The sequence below is a fragment of the Taudactylus pleione genome, unplaced genomic scaffold (genome assembly GCF_031769625.1).
Source record: "Taudactylus pleione unplaced genomic scaffold, aTauple2 ptg000479l, whole genome shotgun sequence".
Taxonomy (NCBI): domain Eukaryota; kingdom Metazoa; phylum Chordata; class Amphibia; order Anura; family Myobatrachidae; genus Taudactylus; species Taudactylus pleione.
Window position 1 is genome coordinate 1215001 of NW_028284881.1, and position 20664 is coordinate 1235664.

The 20664-nt window shown below is 46.8% G+C and overlaps 1 protein-coding gene across 5 annotated transcripts in view; it reads right to left on the minus strand.

Annotated features, from left to right (window-relative positions):
- SBNO1 (strawberry notch homolog 1) overlaps nucleotides 1-20664 on the minus strand; it is a 91137-nt gene that overhangs the window by 16911 nt on the left and 53562 nt on the right. For all 5 annotated transcript variants that reach the window (XM_088449142.1, XM_088449140.1, XM_088449139.1 and 2 more), the window contains 7 exons: nucleotides 20088-20264; nucleotides 19817-20010; nucleotides 19467-19598; nucleotides 13377-13512; nucleotides 13045-13157; nucleotides 12756-12827; nucleotides 11838-11937 (listed from right to left, as the gene is read on the minus strand). In XM_088449142.1, coding sequence (XP_088305268.1) covers nucleotides 11838-11937; nucleotides 12756-12827; nucleotides 13045-13157; nucleotides 13377-13512; nucleotides 19467-19598; nucleotides 19817-20010; nucleotides 20088-20264 — 924 coding nt within the window. The remainder of the gene's footprint in view (nucleotides 1-11837; nucleotides 11938-12755; nucleotides 12828-13044; nucleotides 13158-13376; nucleotides 13513-19466; nucleotides 19599-19816; nucleotides 20011-20087; nucleotides 20265-20664) is intronic.

Here is a 20664-nt window from a genome sequence, read left to right on the forward strand (position 1 = left end):
TATCTGGCGCAAACCCAACACATCCCTTCACCCCAAAAACACCATCCCCACAATGAAACATGGTAGTGGCAGCAAGCTGTGGGGATGTTTTTCAGCAGCAGGGACTGGGAAACTGATTCGAGTCGAGGGAAATATGGATGGTGCTAAATACAGGGATATTCTTGAGCAAAACCTGTTTCTACTTCAGGGTCCATAGGGGGTACACAGGGTTGACCTTGGGGTATAGCTGGATCTGGATCCACGGGCACCACGCAGTTAAAGCTTTAGCTGCTCCCAGTATGCTCTTGGGTCCATCCTCCTCCATACCCCGCCCCCGAGCCACAGGCACCTCAGTTTCAGTTGGTGCCCGGCCGGAGTCGGGTCACCCTGCGCAGGGGGGCTACAGGAGCAGCCCCCAAAGCTTTTTAATAAAAAAAAAAAGAAAAAAGAAAAAAAAAAAAAGAGCCGGTTAAGTTTTTTATTTTTAACAGGGGCTCTTCAGTGTGGCAGCGAAGGGCTGTCTGTACAGACGCCCACGCTGCCGCTCTTACTCCCCGCTGGCGCCACGACGCCAGTATCGCGGCGGGAGGCCAGAGTCCGTACTAGCCAGACTCTGGGGACCTCCCTGGACTGCTGCCAGGGAGAAGGTAAGCCGCGAGTCGCCGATTAGCGGCGGCTCGCGGGTCTTACTCTAAATGCAGTCCTTTGCCCCCGGTTCTAGGGGACAGACCGGGGGCTGCTAGCGGTGGCGCGGGCTCCCCCTCCATCGGAGGAATATCCAGTCAGTCCACTAGACCACCAGGGTTATTTAGCGGCAAGCGGGATTAATGGCTAGCCAGGGGAGGAAGCCTTCCCTGTTTAGCAGCTCCTCCCCTCAGCTCGCCGCGCCTTTCAGCACGTAGTCTGGCGTCGCTGAGCTGCAGTTACTCGGCCACTCCTCTGAGGTCTCTGGGGGCCATTTTCTCTGTGGCAGCGCAGATCTCTCAGGGAGCACGCGGACCGGTCCCCCTGTGTACCTCTCCCCCTATCAAGGACAGTGTACACAGCGCTATAGCCCTCCCAGACACTGAATCTGGGAGGTTGATTGTAGTGGAAAGGTGCATTATATCTTCTCTGCATGGTATGTGACTTTTGCTAGTGCTGCCTGTCTGTGCTTATTTCTACTTACTGTCAGCTTATACCTATCCCTTTCCTTCTCCTACAAGCCCTACAGGTGTGTGGGGGAGGGGCGTTTCTACAGACCTCATCTATATAAATCACGTATTCGGGAGGTCCGTCACATACAGTTGTGTGCTACACAGTACCATATTGTGGGCTGTTGTTCAGCACACTGGTGAGTGCGCTTGATTCTGCTCTGTTGCCAGATATATTTATTTATATAATATATTTTGTCATGTCGGACGTGGAGATTGAGCACTCCGTGGCTCCGGTGTTGGTCTCCTGCGGACGCTGTTCAGCAGGAGTGGATAGGGAGGATTTGTCACAGGATGGCTTGTGTAGAAGGTGCCAGGTGGTTCCTGGCCCATCAAAACCTCCTATGACGCAGGAACCACCATGGGCGATGTTTTCTCAGGTGCTGTGTCTAATGCGGACCGTCTGTCGGTCCCGACTGCTGTCCCTACTAGGGCGTTGCCCCAGCCGGCCGTCCCCCATTCCCCGGGTGTCCCGCAATTATTGCGGAGCGCCCCTGGGTCTCAGTCTGTTGGTCCTTATGCGGGGTTACCTATGTATATACAGGCTTCCCCTGTGACGCAGCAGTCTGTGGTGCCCTTCCAGGCCCCTGTGGCGGCTCCTCCACCCTGGGTGGATGTGCTCTCCAACTCAGTACAAACTTTGGCGGCCGCGTCTTCGGCTTTTCAGTCAATGTTGCAGAATGACATGCCTTCTAGGGCGTCAAAACACACACTACTGGCGCAGGCGGCGCATTTATCGGACTCCGAGGGGTCATCAGATGATGGGGAGGTTCATGATGACACTGACTCGGACACATCGGTCCAGGAGGTGGATACCAAGTCGTCCATTAATGTGCGATCACTGGTTAGGGCGGTACGAGCCATTCTCCTAATAGAGGATGAGGCACCAGCTCCTAAGTCGAAGTATCCTAGTTTCAAAAAAACTAAGGTGGCTTCTGCGGTGTTTCCCCTGTCTGATCAGTTGACGGATCATATAGCGGTGGCTTGGCAGGCGCCCAGTAAGAGATTCCTACCACAGAAGCGGTTGGCTTCTAATTACCCTTTTCCTGAGGCACATTGTAAAAAAATGGGAAACTCCACCGGCGGTGGATTCCCATGTCACCCGTTTAACAAGGAGCGCTACTTTGCCATTACCGTCTATATCCTCGCTGAAGGATCCCACGGACAGAAAAGTTGAGACTTGCTTAAAGTCCATTTACTCCCTCTCAGGGGCAGTGGCCCGACCGTCCATGGCCATCTCCTGGGTGGCCAAGGCCATTGAGGGTTGGGCCAACGCATTAGAGGATACCTTTCCGGACGATGCTCCGGATGTCCAGAGGGCGTTGTTAGGACAGATGAGAGACGCTGCTTCCTACATTGAGAGAAGCCTCTTTGGATGCTAGTCTGCTGACCTCTCGAGTATCGGCTGCAGCAGTGTCTGCCCGCCGATCTTTATGGCTGAGGTCCTGGAGAGCGGACTCCGATTCAAAGAAAGGCCTGGAGGCCTTACCTTTCAATGGAGAATTGCTATTTGGTCCGGACTTGGACAAAATAGTGGATACCCTGGCTAAATCCAAGTCAGCTTTCCTCCCTTCAGCAGCAACGCCTGCCAAGGTCCGGAGCTCGGCCTTTCGTTCCTTTTGGGTTCAGGGTAAGGCAAAAGGTCAGTCCTTCCCGAGACAGTCGGCGGCTAAGACCGCCTCTAAACCCAAGAAGCAAGCCTGGAGTGCTCGGCGCTCTTCTTCCAAGCAGGAGGATAAACCTGCTGCCTGATGGGACGGGCCTCCCTCTGGGGGATCTCAGAGTGGGAGGCAGACTTCTCCAATTCGCCCAGTGTTGGCACAATACCACCACGGATGCCTGAGTTTGAGAAGTAGTCTCTCAGGGGTACGCCCTGTCTTTTCGGGTCAGGCCACCCCACCAGTTTTTCTGCACGAGTCCTTCTCTGGACAAGACCAAAGCTTCCCAGATTCAGGTAGCTATACAAGCCTTACTACAAGCAGGGGTCATTGTTCCCGTTCCGCAGTCTCAACACGGGACGGGGTACTATTCTACTCTGTTTCTGGTACAGAAGCCAAATGGTTCTCATCGCCCTATCCTGAATTTGAAGTCTCTGAACAAATACCTCAGAGTTCCCAAGTTCAGGATGGAAACGTTACGTTCCATCATTCTGGCGATGGAACCCGGGGATTACATGGTCTCCCTGGATATCCAGGACGCCTATCTCCACGTGCCCATAGCACCGGCACACCAGCGGTATCTGAGGTTTGCTATCCTGCAACATCACTACCAGTTTCGGGCGTTGCCTTTTGGCCTTTCCACGGCTCCGAGGGTGTTCACCAAGGTGATGGCAATTATGGCCGCCCACCTTCGGGGCCAGGGTATACGGCTGCTACCGTATCTGGACGATCTTCTGCTGGTGAGCTCCCCGGAGGTACTTCTTCGACATCTCCACCTGACCATTGCTGGTCTTCAGGCACACGGGTAGTTGATAAATTGGAAGAAGTCATCTCTGGTCCCATCACAGCGGATGGTTCATTTGGGAGCCCTTCTGGATTCTCGTCAGCAAAGGATTTTCCTGACTCCGGAAAAGGTGTCCTCCCTACAACTGTGGATACACAGTTGCCTGAGCAGTGCCAGGGTGTCGGTACACTCGGCCATGAGAGTCCTAGGGCCCATGGTGTCGGCATTCGACATGGTGGAATTTGCCCAGTTCCATTCCAGGGCCCTGCAGGGGCAGATTCTATCGGAATGGAACGGGTTACCTCACCGGATCCGTTCCCAGACACTGGTCTTGTCCTTGGAAGTGCGCCAGTCTCTAGCTTGGTGGCTTCAGCCAGCTCATTTCATCGAGGGTCGCCCCTTTTGGATCCCGGACTGGGTTCTGCTCACAACAGATGCCAGTCTCCGGCTCGTTGTCTCTTCAGGGTCATTGGTCTGCGGAGGAAGCGGTTCTTCCCATAAACGTGCTGGAACTGCGGGCCATGTACAGGGCTCTGCTGTCGTCAGGCACCACTCTTCACGGAAGGGCAGTTCAGATGCAATCAGACAACGCCACCACGCGGGCGTACATCAATCACCAGGGAGGAACTCGCAGCCGAGCTGCGATGTCAGAGGTGTCTCAGATCCTGGCTTGGGTGGAGTGCCACCTTCCAGCAATCTCTGCAGTCTTCATCCCGGGAGTCCTTAATTGGGAGGCAGACTTCCTCAGCCGTAACGACGTGCATCCCGGGGAATGGTCGTTTCACCCAGAGGTGTTTCAACTTCTCGTGGACATATGGGGACTGCCGGAGTTGGACCTGTTGGCCTCCCGTCACAATTACAAGTTACCCGTGTACGGCTCAAGGACAAGGGATGCAGGCGCAAGCCTGGTGGACGTGCTGTCGGTGAAATTGACATTTCACCTAGCGTACCTGTTCCCTTCGATCTCCCTGCTACCTCGGGTACTAAGAATAATCAAACAGGACGGGGGCACGTTTCTGCTGGTGGCTCCAGCGTGGCCCAGACGTCCTTGGTACTCCGATCTCAGGAGCTTGTCCGTAGATGCCCCGTTCCTTCTGCCTCAGCGTCGGGACCAGCTGTCTCAGGGGCCTTGCCTTTACCCAGATCTGGGTCGGCTGTCTTTGACGGCGTGGCTCTTGAAACAGCCGTCTTAAGGTCCCGGGGCTTTTCAAGCTCTGTCACCAGTACCATGCTGAGGGCGCGTAAACCTGCCTCTGCACGGATTTACCACAGAGTGTGGCACACTTACTTTCAGTGGTGTGAGTCCAGAAACTTTGATCCTCAGGTGTTCAGGGTTTCTAGGATTTTGGCATTTCTGCAGTCAGGTCTTGACCCGGGCTTACGTCTTGCTTCCCTGAAGGTTTATGTATCGGCTCTGTCTGTGTGGTTCCAACGTAGAATCGCTACACTGCCTGACGTTCACACCTTTTTCCAGGATGTTCTTAGAATCCAGCCTCCCTTTGTGCCTCCAGTGGCTCTGTGGGACTTGGCGGTGGTTCTTCGGGTCCTGCAGGGACCTCCTTTTGAACCTCTTGAGTCGGTTGACCTCAAGTGGTTAACACTTAAGACTGTTTCTCCTGGCAATTGCTTCGGCCAGGAGGGTATCCGAGTTGGGGGCACTTTCCTGTAGTCCCCCCTTCTTAATTTTTCACCAGGACAGAGCAGTGCTTCGCACTCGTCCTGAGTTTTTGCCTAAAGTTGTCTCTAAGTTCCACATCAATCAGGAACTGGTGGTGCCAGCTTTTCAGTCCCCTGATCTTACAGCTGGCGAGGCTTCGTTGGACGTTGTCCGTGCGCTCAGAATTTATGTTGATCGGACTGCTTCTGTTAGAAGGTCCAATTCTTTGTTTGTCCTCTTTGGTTTTCATAAGAGGGGTTGGCCTGCCAACAAACAAACCTTAGCCCGTTGGCTTTGTTCTGTTATTAGGGAGGCTTATGTACAGGAAGGTTTACCTGTTCCGGCCTCTGTTAAGGCTCATTCCACTCGGACTGTGGGTCCTTCTTGGGCTGCTAGACGTGGTGCCTCCGCTGTTCAGCTGTGCAAGGCAGCCACTTGGGTCTTCCATTCAGACGTTTTATGCTTTTGACACCTTTGCCTCTAAGGATGCATCCTTTGGGCGCAGGATTCTCCTTTCTGCACAGGAGCGTCCCCGCCCTTAGTTGAACTGCTTTGGGACATCCCCAAGGTCAACCCTGTGGACCCTGAAGTAGAAAACAAGAGATATGGTAAGAACTTACCTTTGTTATCTCTGTTTCTACGAAGTCCATAGGGTCCACAGGGCGGCCGCCCTGACGCACCTGGCTTCAAAAAGGGCTGTGTTGCTGGTCACCGATTTTCCGTCTCCCTTTTCTGTGAGTATGGTTTTCTTGTGTGTTCCAGTCTTCCTTCTCTCTGTTTAGTCTCCTCCTCCGGCCTGGGCTGCTTACCAACTGAGGTGCCTGTAGCTCGGGAGCGGGGTATGGAGGAGGATGGACCCAAGAGCATCCTGGGAGCAGCTAAAGCTTTAACTGCGTTGTGCCCATGGATACAGTTCCAGCTAAACCCCACGGTAAACCCTGTGGACCCTATGGACTTCGTAGAAACAGAGATAACAAAGGTAAGTTCTTACCATATCTCTTGTTTTTAGTCTGCCTGTGATTTGAGACTGGGATGGAGGTTCACCTTCCAGCAGGACAATGACCCGAAGCATACTGCTAAAGCAACACTGGAGTGGTTTAGGGGAAACATTTAAATGTGTTGGAATGGCCTAGTCAAAGCCCAGATATCAATCCAATTGAGAATCTGTGGTCAGACTTGAAGATTGCTGTTCACAAACGGAAACCATCCAACATGAAGGAGCTGGAGCAGTTTTGCCTTGAGGAATCGGCAAAAATCCAGGGGCAAGATGTGGCAAGCTCAGAGACTTATCCAAAGCGACTTGCAGCTGTAATTGCTGCAAAAGGTGGCTTGACAAAAGTACTGACTTTAGGGGGATGAATAGTTATGCACGCTGAAGTTTACTTCACAGTTGTAGGCATATGTTCTGTGAATGAAATGATGCACACCTTCAAACAATCCATTTTAAATCCAGGTTGTGAGGCAACAAAACATGAAACATACAAAGGGGGTTGAATACTTTTGCACTGCACTGTATATATAAATAGATGGGTGTCCAATGGATTCAGAGAAAAAGATTTAATGCAAATACATGGGTGGGTACTCCGAGATTGCAGCATTTTAGCTGCCAAATTAGCATCTTTGGATACAAAAACACTGACTCATTTAGTAAATTAGGACCACGCGGCTGAACACAGTCAAGACTGGGAATATCTGGAATAGGTATCCTCGTCCCAACGTTCCCTGTTGAACTACTAGAAACAGACATCTCTCTCTCAGGTCTAGCATATGCTTCTTGGATTTGGCTGAAACTTTTCCCACTAACATTTTGTCTGCCTAGTCTTTGTTCTTATAGGAGAATTTGGAAGCATGCTTGCTCCTGAGATCCTTAAAAAAAAATATAGACAAAAGCTGCACCTTTTTAAGAGTGTTTGCTTTGATCCAGGTGCAAATCTTTCTATAGATATTATATCCATTTGTTTCTCCCACTGCTCCATGGGACCTCAATGTGATCCTTTGCAGCAGAAAAATAGAGATATGGTTAGAATTTACCCTTGTTATCTCTTTTCCTACGAAGTCCATAGGGTCCACAGGGCACCCGCCCTGACGCAAGTTCTTACCATCTCTCTACTTTTCTACTTCAGGATCCATAGAAGGTCCACAGGGTGACCTTGGGGATTCCCAAAGCAGTATCCTCAGGGGCGGGGAAGCTCCTGCACAGAAAGGAGAATCTGCCACCCGAAGGAAGCATCCTGAGTGGCAAAGGTATCAAAAAAGAGTAATACCTCAAAAAGGTCTGAATAGAAGACCACGTGGCTGCCATACAAAGCTGTACAACTGAGGCAGCACGACGAGCTGCCCACGAAGGGCCCACAAACCGGGTAGAATGAGCAGTAACAGAGGGCGGGACTGGAAGACCCTCATGAATGTAAGCCTCAGAGATAGTCATTCGAAGCCATCTAGCCAAAGTTTGTTTATTGGCTGGCCATCCTCTCTTGTGGAAACCATAAAGAACAAACAAAGGAGTCCGATTTCCGGAGAGAACTGGTACGATCCACATAAATCCTGAGGGCACGTACCACATCCAGTGAGGCCTCCCCTGACGAGAGGTCTGGGGAATTAAAGGCCGGCACAATAATTTCTTCATTAATGTGGAAACTAGAGACCACCTTAGGAAGGAACCCAGGGCGAGTTTTTAGCACTGCCCTGTCCCTGTGAAAAACTAGAAATGGGGAACGACAAGAGAGCCCCTAAATCGGAAACTCTTCTGGTGGAAACAATGGCCAGAAGAAAAACCAGTCTTGGAAGTAAGCCATTTGAGATCCACTGAGCCCAGTGGTTCAAAGGGAGGGCTCTGGAGAGCCTTAAGCACAACAGCCGAATCCCAAGGCGTTACAGGAGGGACAAATGGAGGCTCGATACGAAGGATCCCCCGCATAAAAGTGCGGCTGTCAGGAAGAGGAGCAATCCTACGCTGCAACCACACTGAAAAGGCCAAAATATGGACCTTCAGTGTAGCAAGATGGAGACAAAAGGTCCAAACTCGCTTACAGGAAAGCGAACACTCTGGCTATCCTAAACACCTGGGGGTCCTAACTTCTAGGATGACACCATTCAAAGTAGGTATGCCACACCCTGTGGTAAATCCTGGCAGATGCAGGTTTTCTTGCTCTGAGCATGGCATTAACCACAGACCTGGAAAACGCCTTGTTAGTAACAGCCCCACTGCATGTTCGGTGACCCAACTCCGGCTGGGCACCCAACAAAAGTGAGGAGCCTCCAGCCCGGGGGCGGGGTATAGAGGGAGACCCGCTACATCCCGGGGGAAGAATTTACTGCGTAAGGTGCCCTGATGACTCTGCATCACCTTTACTCCAAGGTCACCCTGTGGACATTCTATGTTTCCTGAAGTAGAAACCTTCTTAACCAATGGATTCTACTTATGCTTCTGTTCCACGGGAGTTTTTTCTGCCCTCCCAGAGCTCACCTTAGGACACCAGCGTTACGGTTTCACAGATGTACTGCACCAGTCAAACTCCCAACCTGACGTAGAAAACGGTTTTCCTCCTAGCCATTGCCTCTGCCAGAAGGGTGTCGGAACTTGTTGTCTTGTCATTCCCCCTTTCTAGTGTTTCATGGGGATAGGGCTGTTTTCAGGATAAAATCTTCTCTTAACAAAGGGTTCATCAAAAATTTAAACAGATTGTGGTTCCAGCTGAAGACTCAGATTTTCAGCAAATCTTCGGGTGTGGCACATGCTCTTAAGACTCAGTGTTCCTTTAGAGTTGAATAGGACAAACGATTAGTGTGTCCTAGGACTCTCACAAGTAGGGATAGTGGCTTCTAAACAGACTGTTTGCTTTAAGTTGTCATTCAACAGGTTTATACTGTTGAAGATCAGCTGGTTCCTCCTCGGAAAGCGGCTTACTCCACTAGGTTGGTGGGCGCCTCTTATGCCTCTACTGAACAGTTGGGCAAATTCTAAAACTTGCATCTATGAAGGCAAAGATGACCTATAGTCACAAGATGCTTCACACTGCCTCTCTTGGGGACTGCTTTGTGACGGCCCAAATGTTCAAGTGAACCCCAGTCGGAGAATGAGAAAGGAGCTACAGAACTATAGGCAGAATATAAACCATCAACAGAAAGTTATGCGAGTGCCTCCAGTGTCCTCCATGGAGTTTTAAAGTGCCAGGCTCCACATTCACCACCATCTATTCACTATTGTTCCAGTGTCCCCCATGGAAACGGAAAACTTAATTTTACAACAACATAACTCCTGCAAAACTTACCCTTCCCCCTCCCCATCTAGGTGAAGAACTTCAGTAAACCTATAATGTAATCCTAGATTTACATTTCCTCTCATCCAGGTATCTCAAGTGAAACCAGACCTTTGAATCTAGAAAAGGACAATAGGTTCCCAACATATGTGCGCAGAGATGGGTAGAGAGCCAGTCATGCTGACGGTTTGCCTGGCTTACAAGCTGGCCCATTTAGCAGACCAAGCTCATTCAGTTTTATTCCACAAGGAGCAGAAGATTGTCCTCTGGAATATTGACCCATATGGAAGAAAAGGACCAAAATCTTCAGGGTCTAAAAGGCCCCTACACACTAGACTAAGGGTGGGAAATAAGCAGTCCTCCAGCTGTTGAACTACAAATCCCAGCATGCCTTGCAACAGTTTTACCATAGTCAAATAGCAAAACCGTAGCAATGCATGCTGGTATATTTAGTTGGGTTATTGCCCACCCCTACACTAGACGATATTTTGCCCAGAAGTTCAAGGGAAATCTTTGACGACATTGCATCTTTTTCAAGACGTCTAGTGTGTACCTAGCTTTATTGGGTGGAAAAGTGTAGTTGCTAATTATTGTGGTAAGCAAGTAATCCAACTCTGCCATAGAAAACAATGAAAAGCGCACTACTCCTTTGGCAATTAAGTAATACTGAATTATTTTCAGGGTAGGGAAATATAGAAGGTGAGGCTTTTAGACTTTGTATAGAATTTTGTAAACCTAAAAAAATCCAAACACGGAGTCCCTACACAAAAGTGTACCCCAAAAAATGCATGTTCAAACTGAATTAGTCAATCCAATTAGGTGCGAGTTAGCATTTCAGGTGAATTTCGCTAAAAAGCTCAATATTGGGTTAAATGCGAGTTTCATGAAAAACTTGTTTTATATTCAAAAACCCCAAAGAAGGGGAGGAGAGAAGATTGTCTATGATATGGCGCACAGAGATATTTACAAAAAATATAATAAAAATCAATCTTTATTGGATATACGTTAAAATGCCCCAACATGGGACATAGCCAGCGAAATAGAGGTTAAAAGTAGAGAAAATAATATGATAATGTGAGAATAACTGAAATTAGTGAAAAATAAAAATTAGAAAAAGCCCTTTCAGTGTGACTTATTATTCCTAGGTCATTATATGGGTGAAACTCGAAGTCAAAATGTCATATGTGCATACGGGTGTTGATTTCAAATAATCTTAATTGGACATTGAGTAAGTGAGGATTGATCACATACTATCTCAATATAGTCTCCTATCCAATTAATACATGCTATTGCACATATGTGTTCATTGCCATTATATGGTTATTAACTGTGAATCTCTCCACTATTAATATAGCTACATGTTGTGTCTATTAATTAACTGTAGACCCCATAAAAACAATATTGACTGGGGTAAGTGAAGACTTGATAAATATTAAATCACAGTATTCTTGCAAAGTAGTGACTTTATATTCATCACTATGTGGATGAAATCCCACTGTAAGGTAAGCTTTTCTCAAATATAGGTATACTGTTGAGGTCTCTATATTTAGTGAGTATCCTTCAGATCTATTACCAATGTATATTGAGACAGCATAAATATCATATAGTGATTGTATCAGAGGGATAAATTGCTACTATTGTAGCTGTGTTACAGATATTTTTTCACATAGATACAATCTTGCCAGGTGTGGGTTTCAGTTAACAATGGAGTTTCTACATGACCATATGACTCATATTAGAATAGGATAACAAAGACAGCTGACTTACAGCGAAACGCGCGTTGGCACGCCCGCTGTGTGTACTACATGTGTTGTTAACTAAAGAAGCCATAATACAAATGTATGATGATATAATAAGTTTACACCATGTTAGGGCATCTGTCTCTTGGCAGCACCCCTTATCTATCAAACTATTGAAGGGTTTTTCTATAATATTTTTGTGTGCAGACGTTTATGTTCCTTTGTATTTTTCTCAAAACTTGAGTTTTGCAGACTCGCTCCTAAATGAAATGGCACCTATATTTGTAATGAAACGACAATTCATGAACTGTTAGCTTCCAGCAACTGGTAACATTAATACACTCAGTAAAATTGGTGTATGGTCACACAGCGCATTCTGCGTGGTATTACAATAATCATAACTAACGTGCTATTTATCACCTCTTCAACATTTAATATACATTTTTTAGGTTCCTTTCTAAAAGTAATAAACAAAGTTTTAGATTAACAACAGTACAAGCATTGGTCACAGTACATATAAAATAAATAAAATGTGGCAAATACATAACCAGAACTGCACACCACCCACCTTTAAAGAAATCACCAGGATAATCAGAAGATGGAGACACCAGAGGAGCATCCAGATTTACAATTGATTTCATAACAATTTCCAAAGCGTTTCTACCATACTGCAGGGAGAAATACCATGTGTCACAAAACAAAGCCATATTTATCTGTATAAGCACAAAAAAGAATTGTGTCAGATATATTGCTATCGGTATGTAGTTACCAACCCGGTGGACGTGAAGCCAGCGCTCAGAACACTGGCAGCAGTCAGAATTCCGACGGCAAGTATTAGGGTAAGGCTGCGGTGGGGGGGGGGGGGAGGGGGGTTAGGCTGCAGGGAAGGGGGGGTTGGAATACGGCTAGTATATTTAGGTATGTGTCGGTATTCTGACCGCCGGCATCCTAATGGTAAGTATCAGGTTTAGGCACTAGGGGGAGAGTTAGTGTTAGGCTGTGGGGGTTAGGGCGAGTATTCTTATGTACTTGTCGGGATTCTGACTGTTGGGATGCTGCTGTCGGTATTCAGGCGCACAGTTTGCTGCGCCGAGCCTGGGTAAAGGGGGCGTGGCCTAATCGTGGGGGTGTGGCCACGCCCCTTGAGAAAAAAAAACAAAACCTTTATTGCAGAGCTGTGAAGCGGCGCTGTGCGCTGGGGGTGCTGTGAGCATAGCTAGTGAGGGGCACGATCAGTGTGATCGCTGCCTCCACAGAAGACTGCTGCAGCTGCGAGCAGTCTCCCAGTGCAGCCCAGCACACAGTAGGGTGCTGGGATGCTGTGATGTAAGAGGGAGGGCGGCGCCGGGTCCGGGACCCCGTCAGGCCCCTCCAGCAAGCCCGGCATCCCACCCGCTGGGATGCAGTACCCAACCCGTTTCTATTAAGCCATAACACACAACAGATAAAACAATGTTGCACCCACACATGAATCACACATTTTTACCTTGTTATCAAAGTTAAAGCGACTCAAGTCTCTTGATTCTGTTGCTCTCCTGTCACCATGCGTTAATGCACCCTACATTGGAAAATCACTTCAATATTAAAGGGAAATATTCTCCACATTTGACAACCCAGGAAATTCATTTAGAACTTTCTTAAACATACTGAGAGAGTGACAAATAGGCTATGAACTTACTGCAACTTGATAAAATGTGTATACAACACAGTATAGACTATGTGCAGCATATTATGCAACATTTAACCTTGTCATCTAAAAGGATGTACATATTTACCAAGCTCTCCAATCTCTTTGCAACAATTGAAGCAAATCTTTGTTCTCCAGCTAATTCAGAGATGAGGAAGACATATTCTGGAGCAGTAACTTGATTAGATCTGTGCGTTCTACCTACAAGGTGCAGGAGATATTAAAGACAGCTTTAAAACCTCTAACAAGCAAAGAGAGAGGTTGCAAAGGGGGTTTTACAGAACTAGCTAAAACTGTAAATTAAAATATATATTTACATGCAAAAGTATTCAAGCACCAAAAAGTATATGAACTTTTTCCATCATTGGTTTACAGTACAATAAAGTGGAAAATCAGCACGATAAAGAGTGTTGCACTCACCAAACTGCTGAATGGCCCGATCTGCACTCCAAGGCAATTCCAGTGTCATGTGCACCCTTCGCCTCTGGTTCTTGGCTCTGCGGTCAGCTTGTAATGAGATTCCAGAACTAGCAGCTTCCGAGATGATTGCTATATTCTACAAAACGACAAAAATAGGATTTTGGTACTTACCGATAAATCCCTTTCTCCGATTCCACAGGGGACACTGGAGTTCAAGACAGTGGGGTATAGACGGTGGTAGAGTAGAGCCTGGCACTTTAAATAATTTAGAAGTGTGACTGGCTCCTCCCCCTCTATGCCCCATCAGCCCCAGTTTAAGAACTGAGCCCGAGAGGAGACGGAGGACAACAGGAAAACTAGGAGGAGAAGACCACAGAACGGAACAAGACCGACTGAAGGAGAACAGAGGAATCCACTGCAGGGAACCCATGCAGTCACACAACCATATAAGGAACCAAAGAAAAAACGGCAGGTATGCAGCGCTGGGCGGGCGTCCAGTGTCCCCTGTGGAATCGGAGAAAGGGATTTATCGGTAAGTACCAAAATACTATTTTCTCCTTCATCCACTAGGGGACACTGGAGTTCAAGACAGTGGGGACGTCCCAAAGCCAACCTCCCGGGTGGGAAGCGCGGAGAACTTGCCGATCCCGCTGCAAAACCGAAACAGGGACTGCCAAGAACCGTAGGCCCAATGTAAAGGCAAGAGCTGAGGAACAAGTGTCGTAGAGCACAGAAGACAATCAGAACTCCTTGATGAACAGCCACAGAAATTCCACAACATACAGCGTAAGTCGAATGGAATAAAATGGCTAGCGAGAGAACACCCGCAGATGAGAATCAACAAAACACCGTAAGCTCAGCTGAAAACACTAAGCCAGACTGTTGGTAGCAGACAGCCCCAACCAGAATCCATAGAAGGGCAGTAACACGAGGACAAATCTCGAGAAAACCGTACCAGAGCTTAAAACAGGAAGCTGCAACAGTCGCAGACAGCAGAATCCCAGCACTGCTGGATAGATGGATAGATATATAGATATATATATATATGTGTGTGTGTGTGTGTGTGTGTGTGTGTGTGTGTGTGTGTGTGTGTGTGTATGTATGTATGTATGTATGTATAACGAAAGCAATCTACAGATACAGAGCTGATCCTGTCCACAGACTCCTAACAAAGAGTATACAGGGAGGAAAAAGTCAAGACTGAACAGTCGCGATGAACCATTCATGAGGTCCAACTATTACAAGGCTGTCAACCAGCAGAAGGGTTAGACCATAGAAGTTTTAAACGAGTTGAGAACTTACTGGGCATGAGGAAGAGGCAGCTCCGAAAGGATTGAGACTACAATTTCTTTCAGGGTGTCAGAAAGCAGTACAACCCACTCTGGAAACAGAGGGATAAAACAGCAACTAAAACCCTGCAGCTGAAAAGAAACCCACAGCAACAAACCCCAGACAACAGACCACTTCCAACATGATGGAAGCGCGTAGTCAGTACCAACTGCTGGCCCGAACAGAGGACGGATGCAACAGCCCCCCAAGGAGAGTTACCAATATAGGGAAGCTAGAGCACTAGGTCAACCACATAGGTATCCGTCAGTGTAATGAAAATATCAGATACTGAACAGGAAAAACAACTAAACCAACTGCGTGGAATATAGTGACTGTCACACTTTACTGTAAAGATGTGCAATAGCCCATAGATTTACTTTCCTAACAAATTCTAGGAGAATAGAGTAACTTATCTCAATGTTGGAACTATGCACCCACATGCCAGGAAACCTCTAAAGTGTAGAGCCAACTGATATGACTGAAGGCTGCAAGGACAGCCGCTAGGGTGCGGAAGGGAGAAAACGCTATGTAATGGGAGGTTGCATGAAATAGGAGCATCTTCCGAGGCTTTAGAGGAGTAAGTCCACTCACCTGTGAGTGAGCAGAAGCCCTCTGGATGCTATGTAGAAAGTCACTGACCTTTTCCATCTCGCATCAACCCACCTCGTCAGGTATAGAGAGAGTAGCTTCAGTGGCTACGACCCAATGCTCTACAGCGCAGATTTCAGTCTGGATATGTTGCAGAAGAAAATACTGTAGAGACTAGCAGAATGTTAGCGGAGACAAGAAGGTCGTACAACAGGACTCTATAGCTGAGCTTGTCCCCTTAGGGATGTGCATCCATATATAGATTATACATTTACCTAGTGCAAGTATCCTTACATTAACACTTATCATGGTAAAATGCTCATTAGCCAAGAGGTAGGATAGCAAAAGAAATTAATTAAGACCCTTTACCGGTGAAGATACACATAGAAATATCACATATTTGATGATGATGGACCCCCACCAGTGACCCTGACATTTATAGTGGTCACAACGAGAGGGATTAAATTTGAACCTCTAATACAACCCAGGCCTCACCCTGCCTATATCAGTGGATGGCCCTTGGCGTTTAGGCTTAGGAGTAGTATCTGCAGTCTGTTGTAATGTAACAAATTAAGCCCTGAGGAAGGAATAGAACCTGGATTCCCTATGTAATGATAGGAATGTACCTAGGGGACACTGTAGAGGCTCATTACAAGACAATAATATGGCGTACCGGAATCTATACCGAGAAGGGTACCTGTATATAGACATAGAATGCATTAGTTATCCCCAAGTAAAGAAGGGATATATCTGCAGTGATAACCCCAGTTAGGGCTACAAACAGGTTTTCCCAATTATTAGGAAATAGTCATACAAGGAATGTGAATATATCAGTATATATACACACAGACATAACATACAGTAATAAGTTCACTTGTCAGACTCCTGCACCAGAAGTGTATGTGTGTATATATATATATATATATATATATATATATATATATATATATATATATATATATATATATATACATACACACACACACACATACATACACATATATATATATATATATATACACATATATATACACATACATACACACACATACACATACATACACACACATACACATTGTCCTGCATGCTTAGTGTCTTAGAAGTTTGCTACCAAGTGCGTCACTGGGGTGTAAACAATAGGTCCCCCAAAAAGGGGTGCTATAGATATACGGGAACAGAACTATAACCCCAGGAGGGTGTAAGAACATGTCTTTATATACATGTGTGGACATACAAGAAGGCACCAGGACATGTATAGGGTCCATACTAGAAGCACTGCTTTAGGGAATTGTGACTATCACAATGTAAGCTGCAGAACATGACTGTAGTCTATAGAGCCACCTAAACAATTTTTGTACGTGCTGCAAAAGCGAGCAGTCAGATTAAATATATATATGGATATATCCTACAGCTTCATGTAATCCCAGGTCGGCTCCCCATCCGTGGAATTATAGGTAAACCTAATGATTGTGTGTATATATGTGTAGGTATGCCTATACTTCCACAGACACACACACACACACACACCAATCCTTAGGGAGAGTTCGTGTAAAGCAGAGTAATTGTAAAAACTATCGCATCAGGAGAGTAAAGCCTCCAAACTCTGCATCTTTCTTTTAAAATAAGCTAGGTATCAGACATAAAACTGCCAAGAACATATCCTACCCTTGCCTTTATGGCAAGGATAAAAAGCGATATATATATTATGTATACGCATACTGTACCTACAAACAAGATTAATAGGTGATTATAATATCTTAAAAATAGAACATGAGCAATAGTTAGAGCCATGGAAGGAACTGAGCCAAGACCTTAATTGAGCCCAGGACAAATTTCACTCAAGGCATATATATGTTCTAAAGCAGGGCTTAGCATAAAATACAAATATATTATATATATATATATACACACACACCACACATATGTGGCTTACCTCCACGCAGGGAGCATGCTCATGTGCTGCGTTGCGGCCGTCATTCTGCTACGGCGGGATATTTTAGTAGCGTGCTGTCCCAGACTGGTTTAGATCCTAGGGACACATCTGTCCTCGGTGTACTCGCCTTATCAGGTGAGCCATTTGAGCTCCAGTTGAACCGGCTTTTTTACAGTGGGAATCAAAAAGACGAACTCAATGCTGTGAGGCAGTGACCACTACACTGGCAGCTACTAACTTCTTCTTGTATGTGCAGCCAAACGGAGCACATAAAATATAAATCTATATAGATGTATATATGCATACCTTCTAAGGTAAGCAGAGAAGGCTGGTGAGAACTGGAAGGTTTTAAAACTAGACTATAATTTAGTTTATGCATGGATACTGCCTTTCTTTAAGGCGAACCAATGTGATGAATGAGCCTGGGGATGGGATGCAATCATCTGCTAACCCTGTTAAGGGTATGCTATAACCCTAAGTTCTGGCAGCAGCACCAGAACTGTGGCTGTTAATATACATACACATTGTAGAGATATATACTGTACATATATTTAGTGATTATAAGGAAGATGTGCACCAAGAGGTAGCCTCCACAGGCTACAATATCAGACAATGCTTTTAGCCGGGATGTGTACCGGCTGAACAAACTGGCTCCACTCAGAACTGCATTATGCGGTTATAATGTGCAAAAGGGGTTGGGCTAGTTCTCATTGTGCTAGCAACAGCTGTCCACTGTCGCTAGCACTATTACTCCTGTCATACAGTGACAGCCATCTTTACCTTCTGCACTGAAGAACTCCCTGCTGCAGGAGTTATGGCAGTCCTAAGGAGGGAAACCGGGAGACAGCCGCGCTCTTGCATGCGGCTGGTCAGCACTGCACTCCGCCCAGAGGCCTTACGTACCTGTGTGGAAGCAGCTGCAATAGAGAGGAGCCTGCTTAATAACAATTGCTTCAGGGCTGACCCGCGGATATCGGGAGCTCTACAGTGTAAGCATCTGGTCCCCGAGCTGGTATATTGGGAGCTGCGCTATCGCTAAGCCCCGCCCCCAGTCTCCATAATCCCAGCCGGTCTATTGCTGTAGCGCTGGCTGGTCGCTTGGCGCCCTTTGTTTCACCCTGCTGTGCTTTAGCTGCCCGCCTCAGCACCAGCTGGAAAGGTGGGAATACACAGCTATGTAAGGGAGCACTTTAGCGTCCCTCCCCATGCTAAGAGCGTGCGCCTGCAGCTCGTACCAGAGCGATGCACAGCGCTCCCACTGTAAGTACAGAGGGACGCGGCGTCTTCTCCTTTGTATTAGAGAAGAGCTGCTGGAAGGTACAAAGGGCATTTCCTGCATTAGAATGCAGAGCTGTGCCCAGGCCAAGTTAATGGCTCCAGGGCAGTCACCTACTTTATAAGAGGTGGGCCGGGAAGGCGATCCAGTCTCCGTATAAAGGAGCGTACAGGAGTGAAGCCCCGACCAACAAGGGTTCAGCACGACAGCACCGCGCTGTCATATACTCTCCCAAACAACTTCTGTAAGGGAGTGCAGAGAGGGGAGAGCCCTTACTAAAATAGCGCCGCTGGTGTGCAGGACGCGCCAATTAATCCGCCACCCGTTTCTTTAAAAACCACCATCTGTGGAGATTTCGGGTGGGGAGGTAGTTCTGTTAACAGTAACAGAATGTCACTGAGCCCAGCTATTCATCCACTGCTCCTGCTAATGCAGAGCAGTGGTTATACTTACAAGCTGTTGCGGCCGGGATGCTGGGCTGAGGGGGCGGCGAGGAAACCCGGACACGAGCCAGTGTCAGCTGTGGCGGGTCCTCGCAGTGTCTGATGACACCATCTGTAAGCCCCCTTCTCAGGGTCACCGGACACAGGCTGCAGTAGCCGTGGCAATACCCTCCCGGCGGCTCCCCCGTAGCAGGCAGACTGCCACAGCAAGCAGTCTGCCTGTCCTCAATGCTTGTTTATAAAACAAAAGAAAAAGATAAAAATTTATGGAAAGGCTGGAGACAGCCTGATGTGCTACCGGCTCTCTCGGGCACATTCTAAAAACTGGGGCTGATGGGGCATAGAGGGGGAGGAGCCAGTCACACTTCTAAATTATTTAAAGTGCCAGGCTCTACTCTACCACCGTCTATACCCCACTGTCTTGAACTCCAGTGTCCCCTAGTGGATGAAGGAGAAATGTTAATAGACACTCCGACCAGGTCATCGGGCAGGAATTAATAAACACAATGTAGAACGCGTACCTTTTCACCATCCATGAACCTCTGCTTTTCAGTGATATTTAGAATTTCAACAGGCACATCAAGTTCTGACCTGGACTCGTACGATATGCTTCCATCATCATTGCTGACCACTCTGCCCTTCCGTCCAGTCATCTTTATTGGAATAAAGACAACATTTCTAAAGTGTGGGGACAGAACACCATACACAAGGGACAGACATTTACATACACGCACGGACTCAGCATTTGCTCAAAACAACTTGTTTCAAGTCAAAGGTGTGAAAGGTCAATATCCAGGGAAAAGTACAAACCACTAAAACACCAAAATAGGAAAAGCTACATGTATGGGAAGATGGATGTGTTGCAGATTACCTCTGCCACATTATCAGGTCCACCTAGCTCATCAATAAGCTCATCCAATGTGTTTGGAGGAAGAGCTTCTGCCAATTGATCCAGTTTATCCAACAGTTCTTTCTTCATTTGCTGAGCCCTTTCCACTGAATCCTGACTGGTCACACAGCTGTAACTGGCATTGGTATTACTGGAAATGGCATTACTAGAAATGGCTGTAGAGAAAGAAGTGTGGTTATTAACAGCTGGCTCAAGAGAGCTCACTACTGGTATTACACACAATAGTTCTCACCTGGAAGGCTAGGAGCTGTACTGATGGGAACAGATTTAACCACCGATGAAAAGCTGGGATGTTTTGATCCAAGCCCGGAAGCTAATAAGGCACTTTGAATGGAATCTGGATCAATGCTTTTCTTTTTCTTCTTTTTATCCTTACTTTTCTTATGCTCTTTTCTAATCAACCAGGGATCTACAGAAAAACCACAACATAAACGCATGTTTCAAGTTTTTTTTATTGAGTTTTTAACAAAATCAAAAATGATACAGCTGCACAGAGTAGAATATAGCATTAAAGTATGTATCAGTAAGCAAAGCTAAAGATGACTTCAAACACATCAAAATCACAGTTCAGATCACATAGAACTAGTGTCCAATAATGACAGTCAGTCAAAAATGTACAAAAGCAAAAGAAATGGGAAGAGCCTAACATACGACAATTGAGCACATATTAACTGTACAAGAATAAGTAATCAGTATCGCGGATGGATCTATACAGTCAAGTAGCACTGGAATCCTGGGAATACAGCAGTTATCATAACATGTATATCAAATGAACAGCAGTCAATCTCTAGAAGGTGGACAGGCGACAA